Raw genomic sequence first — 16,687 nt, 5'->3', positions numbered from 1 at the left:
AGATGAGCTGTTTGTGCCCAAATAAAGAGTTCACATATAAAACCTATGGGGCCTCATTTATGAGAAATGACGCATCGCTGCGCGAAAGCAGCGATGCGTCACTTATCAGTGCGCACTCCTTGCGACATGATTGATGCGTCATATTTACAGTATGACGCATCATGTCGCAAGGAGTTACAGATACATCAGTATTGCTGACGTATCTGTAAGCGCGAAAGTCACGCATTGCTGGGGTGTGTCACAAAAGTGACGCAACTCCTGCAATGCGTCCTTTCACATGGGGAAAGCCCCATGAGAAAGGGCTTGCATCAGTCTTACGCCTGCTGTGAGGCAGGCGCAAGATTTTGACGTAACAGCGTCCTAAAAGTGATGCAGCGAAATCTCATAGATTTCACTGCGTCACTATTACGAGGCTTTTTGCGGGGGAATGCCCCCTCTGCATACATTATACCTGACGCAGGTATAATGTAGCGCAGGGGTTTACAAAGTGACGCATCTTTGTAAATAGTGCGCAACAGGAGGCATGTTTTACGCCGCCGATGCGTCACAAAAAGTGACGCATCGGAAGCGCAAAACTGACGCAAGGCCTCATAAATGAGGCCCTATGTATCTACTCCTAGACTGAAGCACACAGTATCCATGGACTTATTGTAAGGCTACCCAAAAGTCAAAATAGCACTGTTATTTTTGTAATTGTTAATAGTTCTAATGACATGGAGCGTTTAATTGCATTACCTGGGTTGCCTTCTTTGAAATAGCTGACATAATTCTTTGCACATAATATCATTTGAATATACGGTATGCCACAATTTTTACAAGTTTAGCTACAGACAGAGGTTCTCCTTTTTGTATAAAATATTTTGTCTGCGAAAAGATTAGAGTTAGACATGAAATCACACCCTTTTACTAGCTATTATCCTCAGGCAGAAGGGCAAACAGAGAGATTGAATAGTGAACAGTATCTGAGGTATCAAGGCTATTGCAAAAGGATTGGAGGAAGACATTGTAGTTAGCAGACATAACTTATAACAATGCTGAGCATTCTGCCATAGAGATGTCATCCTTTCTATGTATATAAGAACATCATCCTTAATTACTGCCATGAGATGTGAATTTTCTTCAGCAGTTCCTTCAGTACATGCACATAGAAACACTAGAGCAACCCAAGGCTAGTGGTAAGTTACATGCTGACAAAAAAGAGTCCAAGCACCTAAGTGTCCTGTAGGTGAAAATGTCTGGTTATGTAAAAGATTTACATTTGAAAAAGACTGCTAAGCTGCAGCCCAAGTGTGTTGGTCCATTTACCACTGATTCAATATGGAATCCTCTAAGTATATGTTTGAAATTGCCACAGTTTATGAGACTTCATCCCGTGTTCCATGTATTGTTCATAAAATCATGTTCTGCAAAGACGCATTTCTCTCCAGATTATGTGACTGTTCAGGTGAATGGTGAAAATGAATATGACAAACACAAGATCTTAGATACATCTGTTGCTGGAAAGCAACTGGAATATTTAGTGAACTGGAAAAGTTAGAGCTCTAAGAAGTGAACATGGGTACCCGCTTCAAATTTTGGTGCTCTAAATGTGCTTAAAGAGTTCTACAAGAATAATCCAATTACCCCTGAAGCTAGGCTGACAAGATGTTGGTCTGTTCTGGGTGCACTATCATGAGTTGCTGATCACGCTTACCTGTGATAACAAGACAGGCAAGATGACGCACTCTGAAGAACTTCATGGGTGTGAAACTCTTCAGAGGCAGGAGAGTTAATGGTGCGCACAAAGTGTGGTAGCCACCTGGTGGGAGGCTTCACGTTTGTAAAGTACACACTATACCAGGAAGAGTGATAGAACCAGGGCAGACTACAGCTGAGAGCATACAGAGAAATCTCACAAGGCTTGCAGTGGTGGTGGCCATCTTGGATTCATGGTCCCTCAGTAGTCCCCTGAGACAAGCAGGATTAAACTATTGGGGAGACCTGAGGGACTGGATTGGACTGGTAGGCTGGGAGACTATCGCAACACTTATGGTAGTGTACTCTCCATGTTTAAGTAACCTTCCATTGAAGTTGTGAAGGTCTTCGCAAACTCGGACTGAGGTGAATGGGGAAGTGTGGGAGGGCCCACTAGTACAAGCTTGAAGAATGGAGTAGCATTATGGTATTCATATCTCCTTGAAGCTGAAGATAATAATCGTCCAGAACCACATCGTATCTGGAAAAATGATCTTCTGGGGACCGAAATAAAACAATTGTGGCAAGTATCTCTAAATACTCTTTACTCAGTGGTAAAATCTGCACATTTAAAGAGAAAACTTTTTTTAACTATCAGTAGGTTCTATTGGACTCCATGTAAGCTGGCAAAAGCAGTTGATAAGGTGTCAGGTTGTCAGCAATGTGAAGCACCACAGGCAGATGATATACATATGTTTCTAGAGTGTCCTGTGCTGTTGCTTTTATGGTCATTAATTTTCCTTCAGCTCTGTGGACATTTCAGAGGCATATGACGTAGTCCACTAATGACCTAGAGACCAGCCTGTTCCTGTGACTCAAGGCCTGTCCACTCCCTCAGTGATGAAATGGGACCAGTGCCACTCTTCATGGTCATATTTTTTTAACGGATTTGGGACATCCTGTGGAATGAGACATGGTGATATATTATAAAACATCCACACTGCTGTCTGTTTGTGGGAAATCCATGTGGTGGCAATGCTGGTCTGGCTGCCTCCAATCTCTGACCCCCACGGTATAAACTGTAGACTCCCATTTACTGGATCAAATGTGGCTGCCTCTCTCTGTGGTACAACTGAGTGGGGCTTCATCGTGTGACATAATGCGACTGAGTGAGAGATAAATGCTGCGCAGACGGCGAGGACGGTGGAGGCGCTGTGCAGCGATGGGGTGGGGACAAAGCGCAGACAGTGATTCTGTTGAATGAGAGAGAAGCGCTTCTCAGGCAGTGAGTGGGAACACAGCACAATGCAAAGCACGCAATGAGGCCCGCAGGTGAGTGAGGGGCACTGTACAGAGAGCCAAGGAACATCCCTTCATGCACTAAGCGCCATGAATGACAGCGTCACTGTGCCCTCCACACGTGTCCAGGAGTCCACTGTAGACTGCGAGCGCTTTTCAGACAGCAGGTTAGACCAAACAATGAGCGGCCAGCCACGATAATGCCAAAAGCTTATGCAGCAAAACAAAATCTGAGCAGGAAGTAACTAGGAAGAATCAAAGTTAAAGGAAACGTGCGGCCGCAAAAGTGAACACGACCACCATCTGTTTCCAATTAACGCGACCACGAGACAGGCAAATGTAAACAAGCGTGGAAACAGATGGCATCGCTGCTCGCTCCCGCAAGGTAAACGCCTTACATGCACAAGTGCTTATTGGAAACAGTGCAGTACATGCATAAGTTTCCGAAAAAGTCCTGAGTGATTCCAAGAGGTCATCTCCTAAGTGGCACTTGCGCGCTGCCTAGGCAGGACCTAAAAACAGGGGGACACTCCAAAAAGCCCTTTGAGAACACTTCAGGGAACACAGGGAGCAGCAGGTAAGCAGGCCAGCCCATAAAGTTCCTTGGCAAAGTGGCAGTCCCTCCAGCAGCGCAGGCCAGCACAATAAAGCAGGTAGTCCTAATGGTGGTTCCTCCTGGCAGCACAGCAGTCTTCTGGCAATGTAAAGAATGTACAGCTTGCAGCGTCTGGTTACAAGTCTCACGCAGTGCCTAAAAACATGGGGTCAGAGCCCCAGTAATTATACTTAAAAATGTCTTTGATGAAGGGGTGACTTCCAATGAACCCTTAGGAGTGTGCAACAGTCCCTCCCGGCTCCAGCCGTCAGTAGGGGGTAAATCAGCCCTTTGTGTAAGGTCAGGACACAGCCTACACAAATGTAACGTGTGAACCACTTCTCCCTCTACCAGCTCAGGAAGACTATAAGTATGCAGATGTACCCCCTGTAACACCCAGCCCTTTCTGTGTGATGGCTGTCTGGAAAGTATGCATAAAGTAAAGCTGTCACCCTGCTTAGATGTGTGTTGGAGGCAGGCTGTACAACACAAAGTGTCATAAGCACAGAGAAATGTCCACTTTCTAAAAGTGGCATTTCTACAATAAAAATGTAAGATCCAACTACACCAGTTAATAGGATTCAGCACCACTACTCTAAACATACCACACATGGCAATTTCACTCCTTTCGGATTAGGAACTGTCACAAAGTATATAAGGGAATTCCCAATGGTACCCTATGAGAGGGGTAGGCCCCACTGCAGTGTAAAAAAAATAGGCTGGTTGTCACTACCAAGACATGCCACACATAAAGGCACATGTCCCACCTCTTACTTACACAAAACCCTGCCCATTAGGCTACCCAGGCCTACCTTAGGGGTGACTTATGTGTAATAAAAGGGAAGTTTAAGGCATGGCAAGTAGTTTTAAATGCCACGTTTTAAAGTCATTAAACTGAGCACAGGCCCTGCGGTGACAGACCTGAGAGGTTTGAAAAGCTACTTCAGTGGATGGCACAAGCAGTGCTGCAGGATCACTAGCAGTATTTAATTTACAGGCCCTGGGTATATCGTATACCACTGTACAAGGGACTTATAGTAAATTGAATATGCCAAACAGGTGTAAATCAATCATACCTTGTTTAGAGGAGAGAGCACATGCACTTTAGCACTGATTTGCAGTGGTAAAGTGCCCAGAGTTCTAAAGCTAACAAAAAGAAGGTCAGAAAAATAGGCAGAGGAAGGCAACATTTCTGGGTATAACTTGCAGAAAGGTCCAGGTCCAACACATCGGTTTCCTTCATTCCTTATATTTTACTATATGAATTGCTACACGGCCAGTACACAACTAAAAATCATTATAAACAGCAGCTCAGTTATTAGCTCTGAGTATTGTGTTTTTTGGAGAACTCACAAACACTATATATGCCCAAAACCAGAAGGGTCAAATGGATCTAATAGTATATTGCTTTTGCGAATAGGCCATCACAACAAAAAATTACAGATGAAAATATTTTCGCCAACGGATATTTGTTCCTACTTATTTTCATTCTTTTTTATTTCTGCAAATATTTTTGGGGAAAAAGCTTAATGAATCTACACAAATGAACCCTTACTGAATTCAGAATAAAAAATATTTTGAATGCATTCATGCCAATAGACCCGATTCAGGTGGAAGACTCCTAAATATTGAAGCCAAAAAATGGCTTTAATGTGGCTGTCTCCTGCCTGAAATTGCCTCTGCTTCAATAGAAGTCAGTGAGGGAAAACATTATCCCGATTATTTTTGAAGATCTCCCACTTACATCTACTAAATTGTTTTTCAAAAGACATTGATCCCTTCATAAAGGTAATAATCATTGAGACATAGAATTACAAAGAGATCTATGTTGCCTTTCTCTAAGTAGAGAATCTGTTCATTTATTTCAACAATAATTCCTAAAAATAAAAAAACAAATATGTGGGCAAAAAAGGAAAAAGAAAGACTGGAAATCATCCGCTTTTCAGGCCTCTGGCATTTATATACATAGTAACTCTACAGTGAATACAAATGCAGTCAGTCACAATAGAGATATCATCTTATGCTCCAAGTCAAGAAGCAGAAAACGACGACGTTTTGGTCACAACTAAGGTAGGGGGATCATCATCAGGAAACAGAATTTTATGCCTGAGTAGTGGCCTGTTCGTAAGTGCTCAAAAGAGCCAATAGGAGTTGAGACGGTCAAGGCTAATGGGGGAGGTGTAGCCTAATTGCAGATCGCACAGGGTCTAAAATTGCGTGTGCTGGCGAAGAATACTGGGTGAGGGTGTGTAGGTGGGACGGTGGAATCCCTCCTGGTTCCCCAACTGACCCCTTCAGTCCGTGTCCCCGATGGGTTGACTGAACAACTCTCTGAAGCGCTCCGTTCCACTTGCACGTCTTGTGCCCGAGTCCAAAAAAGGGCTCAACAATAGTGGGGATGGGAAGTCAACTGGTTATTTTTCTTTTTTGCCGTTTTATCCAGTGCTTAATTTGAGCAGGTAGTTTTCGGTGCTCTGCACCGGTACTTAAATGTCAGCACCGGCTCCTATGACGGTCTTCCTAACTAGGGATGAGCACAAAAATTGTTTATTAATTGAACACACATTAACAATGACTAATAACGGTCACCCAAGCAATTCCTGTAGCTTTGGGGGCCTGGAATAGTATAAATTGTGATACTTGCGTGTGTGATGGTTAGTAGTTGAGTTGGTATTGTCATTGGCAGCGGCAAAGGATGGTGCAAGCTGCAGTGGCCTCCTAAGGAGGGCCCTAGCACTTATTGTTTTACACATTAATCACTAGTTGATAAAGCGCGAACTAGACAAGTATTGGAGAGCTTTATAAAAGCTGCAGTTACAGTACACAATGTCAGATCCCGAGCGATTCAGTGATTTGCCCTGAATCACATGATGTAGAGCGACGCCGAGCTACGAACCTGGCTCCCTAGTTTCAAATTCGGCAGCTCGATGAGTAACGCCACATCTGGGAAACAACCATATCGCACAAGCCAACACCACAACACATCCATATCTCCTGCCGGACCCCACTAGCTTTGTCGCTGTTTCACAGTCATCAGAGAGTGGGTGTAGCATTTGCACACAACCCGCCAAACCTGCTTTGTAAATTAGTTTGGTGTGTGTTGCGATGTAAAATGCCTTCTTTTATGTCTATAGTATTTTTGTACCACCAAGTCGCAAAAACACTCTAGAGAGAGTTTTTCCTCTTCCGGTGGACAAATTAGAAACTGTCCACCTAAATGTCTTACACCACACTCACATGGAGCTCATTGATAAAATGGCTACTTTCTTCTATTCTACTGTTGTAAAGAAGGCCCGGCCGCCCCGTCTAAACAAATGGTACAATACAATGTGTAGACGGGCAAAATCTCTTCTCTTAAGGGAGGTCAAAAGTGGTTCTATTGAAACAATTAGACTAGCTAGATCTCACCATAAGAACATTGTTGCAAAGTCTAAGTTAGAATGGGAGGAAGATAGATGGGCCGACATTAAAACAGCATTGGACAATCGAGATTATAGGGCCTTTTGGAACTTGGCAAAAACAGGCAGGGCTGAAGGCCTCTCTGCCATAGCCCCTAACGTAAGCGAAGAGGCCTGGACCCTGCACTTAAAAAAACTGTACTCCCAAACTAACAGCTCTTTTTCCGAGGTTTCCACTGGCCCCTTAGATGAGCTATCAGAGTGTATAGTTCCTGAAAACCCAGACTTGGTGGTTCCTCAATGCACTATGACAGAAGTTTGAGAGGCCCTGAGGTCCCAACCATCAGGAAAGCGCCGGGCCTCGAAAGGATTCCGGGTGGCTTGTTCCTTAGCGAGCAGAAGGTATGGGCCCCAAACATCTGGGTGTTGTTCAATGCCATCCTCCAGGGCATGGAGGTCTCACGCACTTGGCTCGGAGCAGAAATCATTCCTATTTTCAAAAAGGGCTTCCCCCTCGATCCGGTGAATTACCGACCAATTAGCGTTATTGACATCCTGCAAAAACTGTTTGCGCGAATACTACTCTGTAGGCTACAGTTATGGCTAGAAGATCACGAGATTCTCACCCCCTTCAGGCGGGGTTTCGGGCCAAGGTCTCCACCACGGACCAACTCTTCAGATCACAGCTAATTCACTGGAAAGAGGTGATTAAAGGGGGAGGAAGCCTGTACCTGATCTTAATAGATCTTCAATCTGCGTTTGACCTCGTACAAAGAGACAAGCTCTGGGCCATACTGCAAAAAATGGGCATTCCCCCTTATTTATGCCATATGTTACAACGTCTGCATCAAGGCAATTACGCTAGGGTCCGCTACGGAAAAATAGGGGAGCTTTCGGCTCCCTTCAGAGTCGAAAAGGGGGTCAGGCAGGGGTGTGTCCTGGCCCCCACACTCTTCTCCCTATTTCTCAACGGCCTGGTAGACCATCTCCTAGGAACTAAGGATTTAGATTCTCCCCGCTTGGCAGATCGTCTCGTACCAGCTCTAATGTTCGCTGACGATACGTTACTCCTTTCCAAATCATCTATGGGTATTCAGCGAACATTGGAAGCATTTTGTAACTTCTGCTCACAAAGGAACCTGGAGATTAATCTCTCCAAAACCAAATATATGGTTTACCATGCTAGAACAATAAATTGTCCCCACCCCCATATGAATGGCCTGGCCCTGGAAATAACTACCACATTTGATTACCTGGGGATTACCCTGAACGATCGTATGGACTGGCGGTCCCACGTGGCCAAAGCAAACCTAAAACTTGCACAGGTTTCAGGGGGCATCTTGAAGGTACACAATGATTACCCCCAAAAAATCTTAGGTCCCCCACTAGAAATATATAAGGCCCAAGAAAGGGGAGGAGCGCTGTACAGAGTTGAACTCTGGGGACATGCTAATGCTACCTCCTTGGTTGCTACCGAGAACGGTTTTTTGAGACGTCTATCACGTCTACCCCAGAGCACCCCTCTGCTCCCATTGTGTCTAGATGGTGGCTTGACCCCAATCAGGGACATAATCTCTAATCGCCCTTTAATTTATTGGAGATGTCTTTGGAGCACCCCCGAGCTTATCCACTACAGGGAGGAACTGAAGGGTTTCCTACTTACTCAGGGTGCAGGGAAGATCCCCTGGCTCATGCATATCAAACATCTATGTCATTCACTGGGAAGGGCTGACCTATGGCTTACTCCTGAACATACATGTCCCTGTATCTCAAAAAAATCCCTTGCATTAGCACTCAAGGAACACCATCTGGCCAATATACTACAGAACACTGCCATAGGGGTGCTAAACTCAAGATTTTTGGAGGTAAAGTGCACATATCGTTTTGAACAATTCTTGGACAATATCCAACTCCCTCTCGCAAAAAAACGTTATGTGCAATTTAGACACGGAACACTTCCGGTAAGGGACTTCACGAACAAGTGGACAGGTACGAACTCTCCACTCAAGGGCTGCCCAGGTTGTAATGCCAGTGTAGAATCTGACCTACATGTTTTACTCTTCTGTCCTTCTTATGCCAATGCAAGAGCCAAATGGATCATCCAACTCTGTAAAAATGTGGGCATCAGGAATTACCAGGATGCGTACCGAATTCTAAAATATGATTCCTCCCCCTTACTGGTATTTGTGACATCCAGATTCCTATTTTCCATGTGGTACCACAGAAGGACCAAGCTTAAGGCGCTCGATACTGCTCATAGGGACTTGGTGGTTCTTACTGCATATAAACATTGGAGGGGGTCGGCAAGTGACCAGACCCACAAGCCCAGTTTTTCTGGTCCAGTATCCTACGCTCTTATTTAAGTAACAGAACTGCTTGTGATTCATTTTTTTTTCAATATTTTAAAACCAATTTTAAAGGATGTTACTTAAACATTATCTAGTTTTAACTACAATGTTTTATGTCAAAAATGTTTTTTTAGTTTTGTACATCAGACCAGTCTATAGTGTTTTATCTTGTACTGCTTTTATGGCCTATGGCCGAAATAAAGTTTGATGACTGACTGATTGACTAGTTGATAAAGCGCGAACTAAACAAGTATTGGAGAGCTTTATAAAAGCTGCAATTACAGTACACAATGTCAGATCCCGAGGGATTCGGTGATTTGCCCTGAATCACATGATGTAGAGCGACGCCGAGCCTCGAACCTGGCTCCCTAGTTTCAAATTCGGCAGCTCGAAGAGTAACGCCACATCTGGTTAACAACCATATCGCGCAATGCCAACACCACAACACATCCATATCTCCTGCCGGACCCACTAGCTTTGTCGCTGTTTCACAGTCATCAGAGCGTGGGTTTAGCATTTGCACACAACCCGCCAAGCCCGCTTTGTAAATTAGTTTGGTGTGCGTTGCGATGTAAAATTCCTTATTTTATGTCTATAGTATTTTTGTAAAGGAAAACGTGAAAGAGTGTGCCAAAGAAAACAACTAAACATGTCTAACCAGTGTATTAGCAGCTAGGCGGTACGCGTCTCATCGAAATGAGGACATTAAGAGACCAAGTGTTCCGTAAGAATATGAAGTCTGATTTATACCACCCCTTGCATGCCATAAAATGGATCAAATGAGCAGGGACCTGCCTGGTCCTAACATGGCCGCCGAAGGGACAGGGCCAAGCGCATTAGAGACTCCTGCAGGCGACGGAAGGAGGGTGGAGCACGAGACGAGCGCGCTACTTGTTGGTTCAGGTGCGCGCAGCAGCAGCCGATCACAGTGCGGGACGTGCGCGTTCACTAGTTTGGTACGGGATCGCAGGGAGCGTGCGCGCCGCCGTTGAGGAAGGAGGGGAGGTGTCGCGAGCGCGACTGGCTGGCTGGAGGCGGCTCCGAGGTGGCGGCGAAGGCTGGGGCGCGTCGGCCCCGGGCCGGACATGGTGCGGGTGCGGTGACCCCCTTTCTTTCCTGATCCGCGGCTCTGCTGTAAGCCCGGACAGCAATCCCCGGTCAGCGCCCCGCCCGGGGTGCAGGCTGAATTTTATATGTTTTGGGTCTTTTTATATGTCGTTTTTGGGTGTTTTGCGGAGACGCGAGGGATGTCGAATCCAGGGACAAGAAGGAACGGGTCCAGCATAAAAATTCGCCTGACAGGTGAGGATCATTTAAACTACAGTCCCGGTTACATAGCAAAGGTGTGGTTTGTTACATTCAGGGACATCGGCTATATATGCATGGAAGGGCAGACCTGTGTCCCATGCAGAGCAAGGCAATGCCCCCAAGTATTAAGTGAAATCTCATGAGAGCTGGGATAGTTTCTGCGGGGAGTCCAAATGGTATGACCGTGGGTTGGCTATGGATGCCAAGACCGGGTTTGTAACCGAGGAGGGGGGGCTGGTGTGTATCTGAGGAGGGGGCGGGGCTGGCATGTATCTGCAGAGGTGGCTAGCGGCTTGCATCTGAGGGTTTGAGGCTAGTGTGTTTCTGCAGGAGGAAGATTCAGCTTTGCATTTGTAGAATGGAACTGTTAGCTTGTATCAAAAAGGTTGCTACTTGTTTCTGTAGTATGGTATTAGTTGCTCGTATCTTTTAAAGTGTCTTCTCGTTCTTATCTGTATAAAGAGGCTACTGGCGTGTATTGACTGTCTTGTATCTATCTATAGAAGGAGGGTACTAGCTTGTGCTGACTGGCCTGTATCTATAGAAGGGGGACAATCCCTTGTCAGTACATGGGCGTTAGTGTGCCGCACGTAATTATATTTCGGCTAATGAAAATCATTCCATATGTCAAGCAATAAACATCATTTTACTTATGCTAATCGTCATCTGTGGAAGAGGGCCTCCTATTTTATCTGGTTGGGGGGGGGGGCTACTTGCTTCTTTGTGAGGTAGGGAAAAATAACTTGTATCAGGAGGATACTAACTTGTATCAGGCTGTGGTGGGGGCCACTTGAGTCTATCAGCAGGAAGAAATAATTGCCCTTCATCTCTGGAGAGGGGTCTGGGTTGCAGCTGCGTGACCTGTATCTGAAGGAAGGTGATATTGACTTGTGTTTAAAGGCAGTGGGGCTGACTTGATTCGACCAGCAGCATTAAATATTCTCTTACGTCTGTGGATATCTCACTACACTCTAGCATCTTTCCACAACCCTCCACTCCCAATTCATCAAGAACCCCCTTCTCATGTACACCAGGTTTTTGCAACGATCATTCTTGTAAGGCTTCTGTAAACCACTGTCCTGTATGTAGGTTCATGCTCTTTAAATCCCATTGATACAGAGTAGCCTAGTTTGAATTTGCAGAGGGAATTCGTTTGTAACCACAGATAGCACCGGTACAAGACACCCCCCTTATTTCTTCATGGTTGTGGCAGCTAATAACAACCTGTACTTCTGCCTTGCAAGCAATTAATTACATGCTTTATGTATCCAAAGTACTGAGATGATTCAACATACCATAAACAGCTGGTGGAATTCTGATCGGGTTGGGCATGCTATTTTTAACACGTTCTGAAATTTCAAGAGGTCAGACTTAATTCGAAGATGCTTCTCATGCCTATTTCTAAGAAAAGATGCGTAACCCGTGGAGGACCAACCACCTTGGCGAATTTTCTGTGGAATGGAATGTACAGACAAGGGGCTGGTGAATATCTGTTTTCGTTATGTGCCAGGCACGCATTTTTACAGGTAATTTATTTACCTACAGGGAGCCAGCGAATGGAAGGCAAGGCTGGCATTTGTGAGGATCACGTTTAAAATCTATAAAGTTCCTATATTATAAGGGTATGCTTGTACTTTGAAAAGGCGGACTGGCCTCCTGCTCCTTTACATCACTCACTAAGCAGGGCAGTCTTAGTCTGCACGTGATCTTGAGCTCCTCAAGTGCAACTGCTATCAGTCCATTCCAGTTTCTGGTCTATTACCAGCCTGTTTTTTTATGGAAAATGTGACACCCTTCTCAATGATTTTTAAAACATTTTTAGTTAAAGCTTGTAGTGAAATAATTGCGATGTTTGGATTTTAAAACCCAAATTGGCACCACCTCTTTCTAAGCTTTGAGCTCAGTATTGGAAACCAGTGAGTCACTGATCATTTCTATAATTCTTGCTCCAGAACGGGTGACACGGATTGAACTGGCTCACCAGGACAGAATCTCTTTCGTGATACACTCGTAGTGTGCGCCGATCAAATTATTCTCGGGAAGTTTGCTTGAAAGCACTCAATTCGAGATTGGCAGGCCTGTGGTAGTTAAGAATAGCTGCCAACATCCCAATATTCTAGGCTGATGTTTCAAATGGTGGTTATTTCATATTCTGTTTTAATGATTTAGTATGAGGCAAATCCTATTTACTCAGTTGGAGACTGTACTCTATGGACTGTGGCTTGCCACCATTCGGTGATTTAGCAAGTTCTGAACACCCATTTAAACTTAAAAAGGAAATACTGTCTAGGAGACAATAAGATTGGTCACCTAGTTAATGGTGAAAAAAATACCACCCAGCCACTTTAAAACAAAAAGTTTTTTATAGAGCAAACTAGACATCAGGCATCAGAGCGCTTTACATGAGCATCAGTTTCCTTACAGACTGACACATTCATTTTTATTAGACACAGGAAGATTAACAGCTAGATTCATGAAAGGGCCGTTTTGCGAGTCTTTAATAGCGATTCATAAGGAATCGCTATTAAGGACTTGCAAAACGGGATTCATGTAGGAATTGCTAAATAAATTGCGATTCCTACACATTCCTTATTTGCGATTAGCAAATTACTAATCGCAAATAAGGAATAACTCTCCATTCATTTCTATGGGCTAAAGGCCCATAGGAATGAATGGGGAGTTATACCTTATTTGCGATAGCAATTTGCTAATCGCAAATAAGGATGCGATTTCAAGGGTGCAGGGGTGTCCAAAGGACACCCTGTAGCACCCCATAAATGTGAATTTTCACTGATGTTGTGCACACACATCTCCATAGGACGTGTGTGTGTGTGTAACATTCAACTTAGAAAAATGCATCAAAATGCATTTTTCTAAGTTTTCGCTATTTACCACGAGGTTTGACTCCGTGGTAAATAGCGGTCCTAAATTGCGAATTCGCAATTTTTAAATGTTTCATGAATGGCATTTAAGGAATCTCTAATAGAGATTCCTTAAATGCTAATCCTCGCAAATTTGCGAATTCTTTATTAGCGATTTTTGCATTTGGGATGATGAATCCCAAATGCAAAAATTGCACTCGCAAAGGGCCAGATTCTCAGAATCTGGCCCTTTTGCGAGCGCATTTCGCTTGATGAATCTAGCTGTAAGTGATTTGCCCAGAATCACAGGATGTTGAGCGTCGTTGCCGAGACTCGAACACGGTTCCCCAGCTTCGAGGTCGACAGCTCTAACCGCAAGGGCTACATCCTGTACACCTCACATCACTAGTGCTCAACATTACATGGTTGCCACTACTTTATGTTTGCGCCCCCCAAGACCTATGTGGTGAATATCCTGTAGCAACGAGCAGTTCTGGTGAGCTTCTGTCAGGGATGTTTGCTAAAGAAGAAAAATCCCAGAAGTTGTCTTAACATCTTGAAATTTAAATTGACTGTGGGACCTATTTATGGAAATGTGGTGACTGAAGACTAACCTTTTTATATAGATCAGTAGTATTATGGCACTCCTTCCACCACAGCTTTAGGGCTAACATCCGTTGTATACAATTGGAAAAATATTTTAAATACACAGCTGTTCAAGTAAGAGGCAGTAACTTAACAAAATTCGCTCAACAGTGACATTTGCTAGATTATGTACTGGCGTCCCGGAGAACAAATTAAACTATCAGCATCTTGGAGAGAAGTTGTTGCTATAAAACGTTGCACTATCAGGATGTCTCAAGAAGTTATGGTCTGGGAAACCTTGACCATTTAGCCTTACTTGAGGTGTAGACGGTAACTTAACCATGTTCATTGTCAATGTTTGTTTTCTCTGGAGTCAGAATCTTATTGTATTTAAATATATGCACTCAATATCTTAATAGATTAGGTGTGTTTTCGACCCTTAGTAGCAGATTTTCCATTGATGCAGCCTATGGGCAATATATAAAGATCATTTGAAATTTGGTTTTACATCTGCAATTTTTCTCTTTTTTTCACATAGTCAAATCTAAATCCCAGTGCACAACTCTTAGTACTGTGCTGATCCGCCTGAGTACAGCAGCAGTAAAGGTCATCGTGGTTCATGTGGATGCTGCAATCTCCAGTATTATCAGTCTTAAATCAGAATATTTCATGTTTGTAGTAATGGGGTCGAACTTGACACATAGCAAAGCATATTTTATGATTAATCCTGTCCAGCCTACTGGACTAGAGTGGATAGAGACTCAAGTTTCTGTATTTCCCCTCCTCTTTTCAATAAATTAGGAAATGGTTGCCAACTTTGTTCTGCCTCCTTCACACGGGAACATGCATATTGGTCATGTAGACCCTTGAGTGTCTCTTAAACGCAGGGAGATAGTGGAATTGGATTGCAAATGTACTGACATTTTGAACCACCTTTTAATCGTGGACCACAGGACTATAAATATAATGTAAAGTAAAATAAAGTCCACATTTGTAAAGCGCACAATCACCCGTAAGGGTCTCTAGGCGCTGGGGGCCGTCGGGAAGATTAAGCGAGCTATTGCCCAGAGTCACATGGTGCTGGGCTAACCTGCCGCCGGAGCCGGGGATCGAACCGTGGTCCCCAGATTCCAGCGTCAGTCGCCCTGGCCGCGGCGCCAATGTAGTAAAATATGTATTTTTTTTTAAATTTCTGAACATGATAGAGGTGTGGGTTGATTGTCACGGAATTCTGGCTGAAAATGAGACTAATGCGTTTGCTTTTTTTTTTTTTTTTTTTACTTTGGGAAAAATTTTTTTTAATACCTACACTTGCCTCCCACTCCCACATGGGCATTTGGCACCAGACATGTATTCCTCAGTCTGCTGTTTATGGTTAACAGAAACGTAAGTTTGCATATGCAGTTCAAGATATTTATGTGGGTAGGGAGCACATTAAAGAGCAGGCTCTGCGCCTGCTTCTCTTTCATCCCTCCCCACCACAACAGATCTTCACAGTGTTTGTATGGTAAATGTTTTGGTTGGATAGAGAGACATTTGAGCCTCTGTAACAGATGTGATACCAGCACTCGTTGCCTCGTGCAAAGTTACCTTTTGTGAGGCGTCTTCTGAGTAGAGAATCCGTTGTACTACAAGATTTATTTCACATTCAAAACCCTATGTAAAGATGAGCTTAATTGAAGTGTATTAACGGGTGCTTTTGGCTATTGTAATGGTTCGCACAAGAACAGTAGAAAACAGAAAGAAAACACGTTTGGGGTGGAAGAGGTGGATGAAAAAAGACCCGCGAGGGAGGCAAAAAAAATGAAGGATCCTTACATTTTTTTCCCAGAATGATTTATCCTTAACACAATTGTTGAGCAGGAAGGTGAACTTCATCTTTTTGTGTGACTTCCTAAGCGGGAGGGGTACTAAGGTTAGACCGGAAGGACACACAACAGAGGTTAACATGGTTTTATGGCGGCATCTCCTCGGTAAACCGGCTTCTTTAGTGAACAAATGCTTCGTAAGATGAAATGAACAATAGTTTACGCTTCTGCGTTTGCGTGCAGTGCTACAAAAAGCTGGCAACACACTAGGCTTGGACTTCATTTGTAGATTGATGTTTAAGAGTGCTTCGAAACGTATGCGAAGCTACATTATTTGCTAAAGCTATGTACAGCAAGCACGAAGTCTGACACTTTTGCTCTTTGGCCATAATTTCAAGATAAGTTACTTTGTATCTGGCAGAAGTTTCTGTTGACTGATTTCTGCCCTACGAATGCAGATTAGTTGTGTTCCTTTGATATTTTGACCTCCGTACACATGCCTCTCGTGCAGCTGCTGTTACAAACGTTTCCTAGGTGCTCATGGGACTAGGCACAGGCAGGAATGTGTGTTCTGGAAGAGCCATGAGCCATGTGTCTGATAGTACAGCTTATTTAGCCCCATCCCGAGCACTCGTGCTTGCTTACGCAGTATGCAGAATCGCAGGTTTAATTCATAGCCTGCATGACTACGGTCTTGATGTTCCTTTAACCAAGTACAAATTGGCATGTTTCACACCATGCTAGGACATTTTTAAGAGGGTGCCTAACTTTTATGCCCCTGACATTACCATACTCTTGCTTTACACACCAT

The 16,687-nt window shown here is 44.0% G+C and overlaps 1 protein-coding gene across 3 annotated transcripts in view; it reads left to right on the top strand.

The window, feature by feature from the left end:
- The first annotated feature begins 10,264 nt into the window (after nucleotides 1-10,264).
- SMURF1 (SMAD specific E3 ubiquitin protein ligase 1) overlaps nucleotides 10,265-16,687 on the top strand; it is a 300,045-nt gene continuing 293,622 nt past the window's right edge. For all 3 annotated transcript variants that reach the window (XR_013602082.1, XM_078665048.1, XM_078665047.1), the window contains exon 1: nucleotides 10,265-10,616. Coding sequence is in view for 2 of the 3 variants with exons in the window: in XM_078665048.1 (XP_078521174.1) it covers nucleotides 10,508-10,616 (109 nt within the window). In the remaining variant the exon portion in view is untranslated. The remainder of the gene's footprint in view (nucleotides 10,617-16,687) is intronic.

Source organism: Lissotriton helveticus, chromosome 10, assembly GCF_964261635.1.
Source record: "Lissotriton helveticus chromosome 10, aLisHel1.1, whole genome shotgun sequence".
Classification (NCBI taxonomy): domain Eukaryota; kingdom Metazoa; phylum Chordata; class Amphibia; order Caudata; family Salamandridae; genus Lissotriton; species Lissotriton helveticus.
This window is presented reverse-complemented; position numbering and strand designations above follow the sequence as displayed.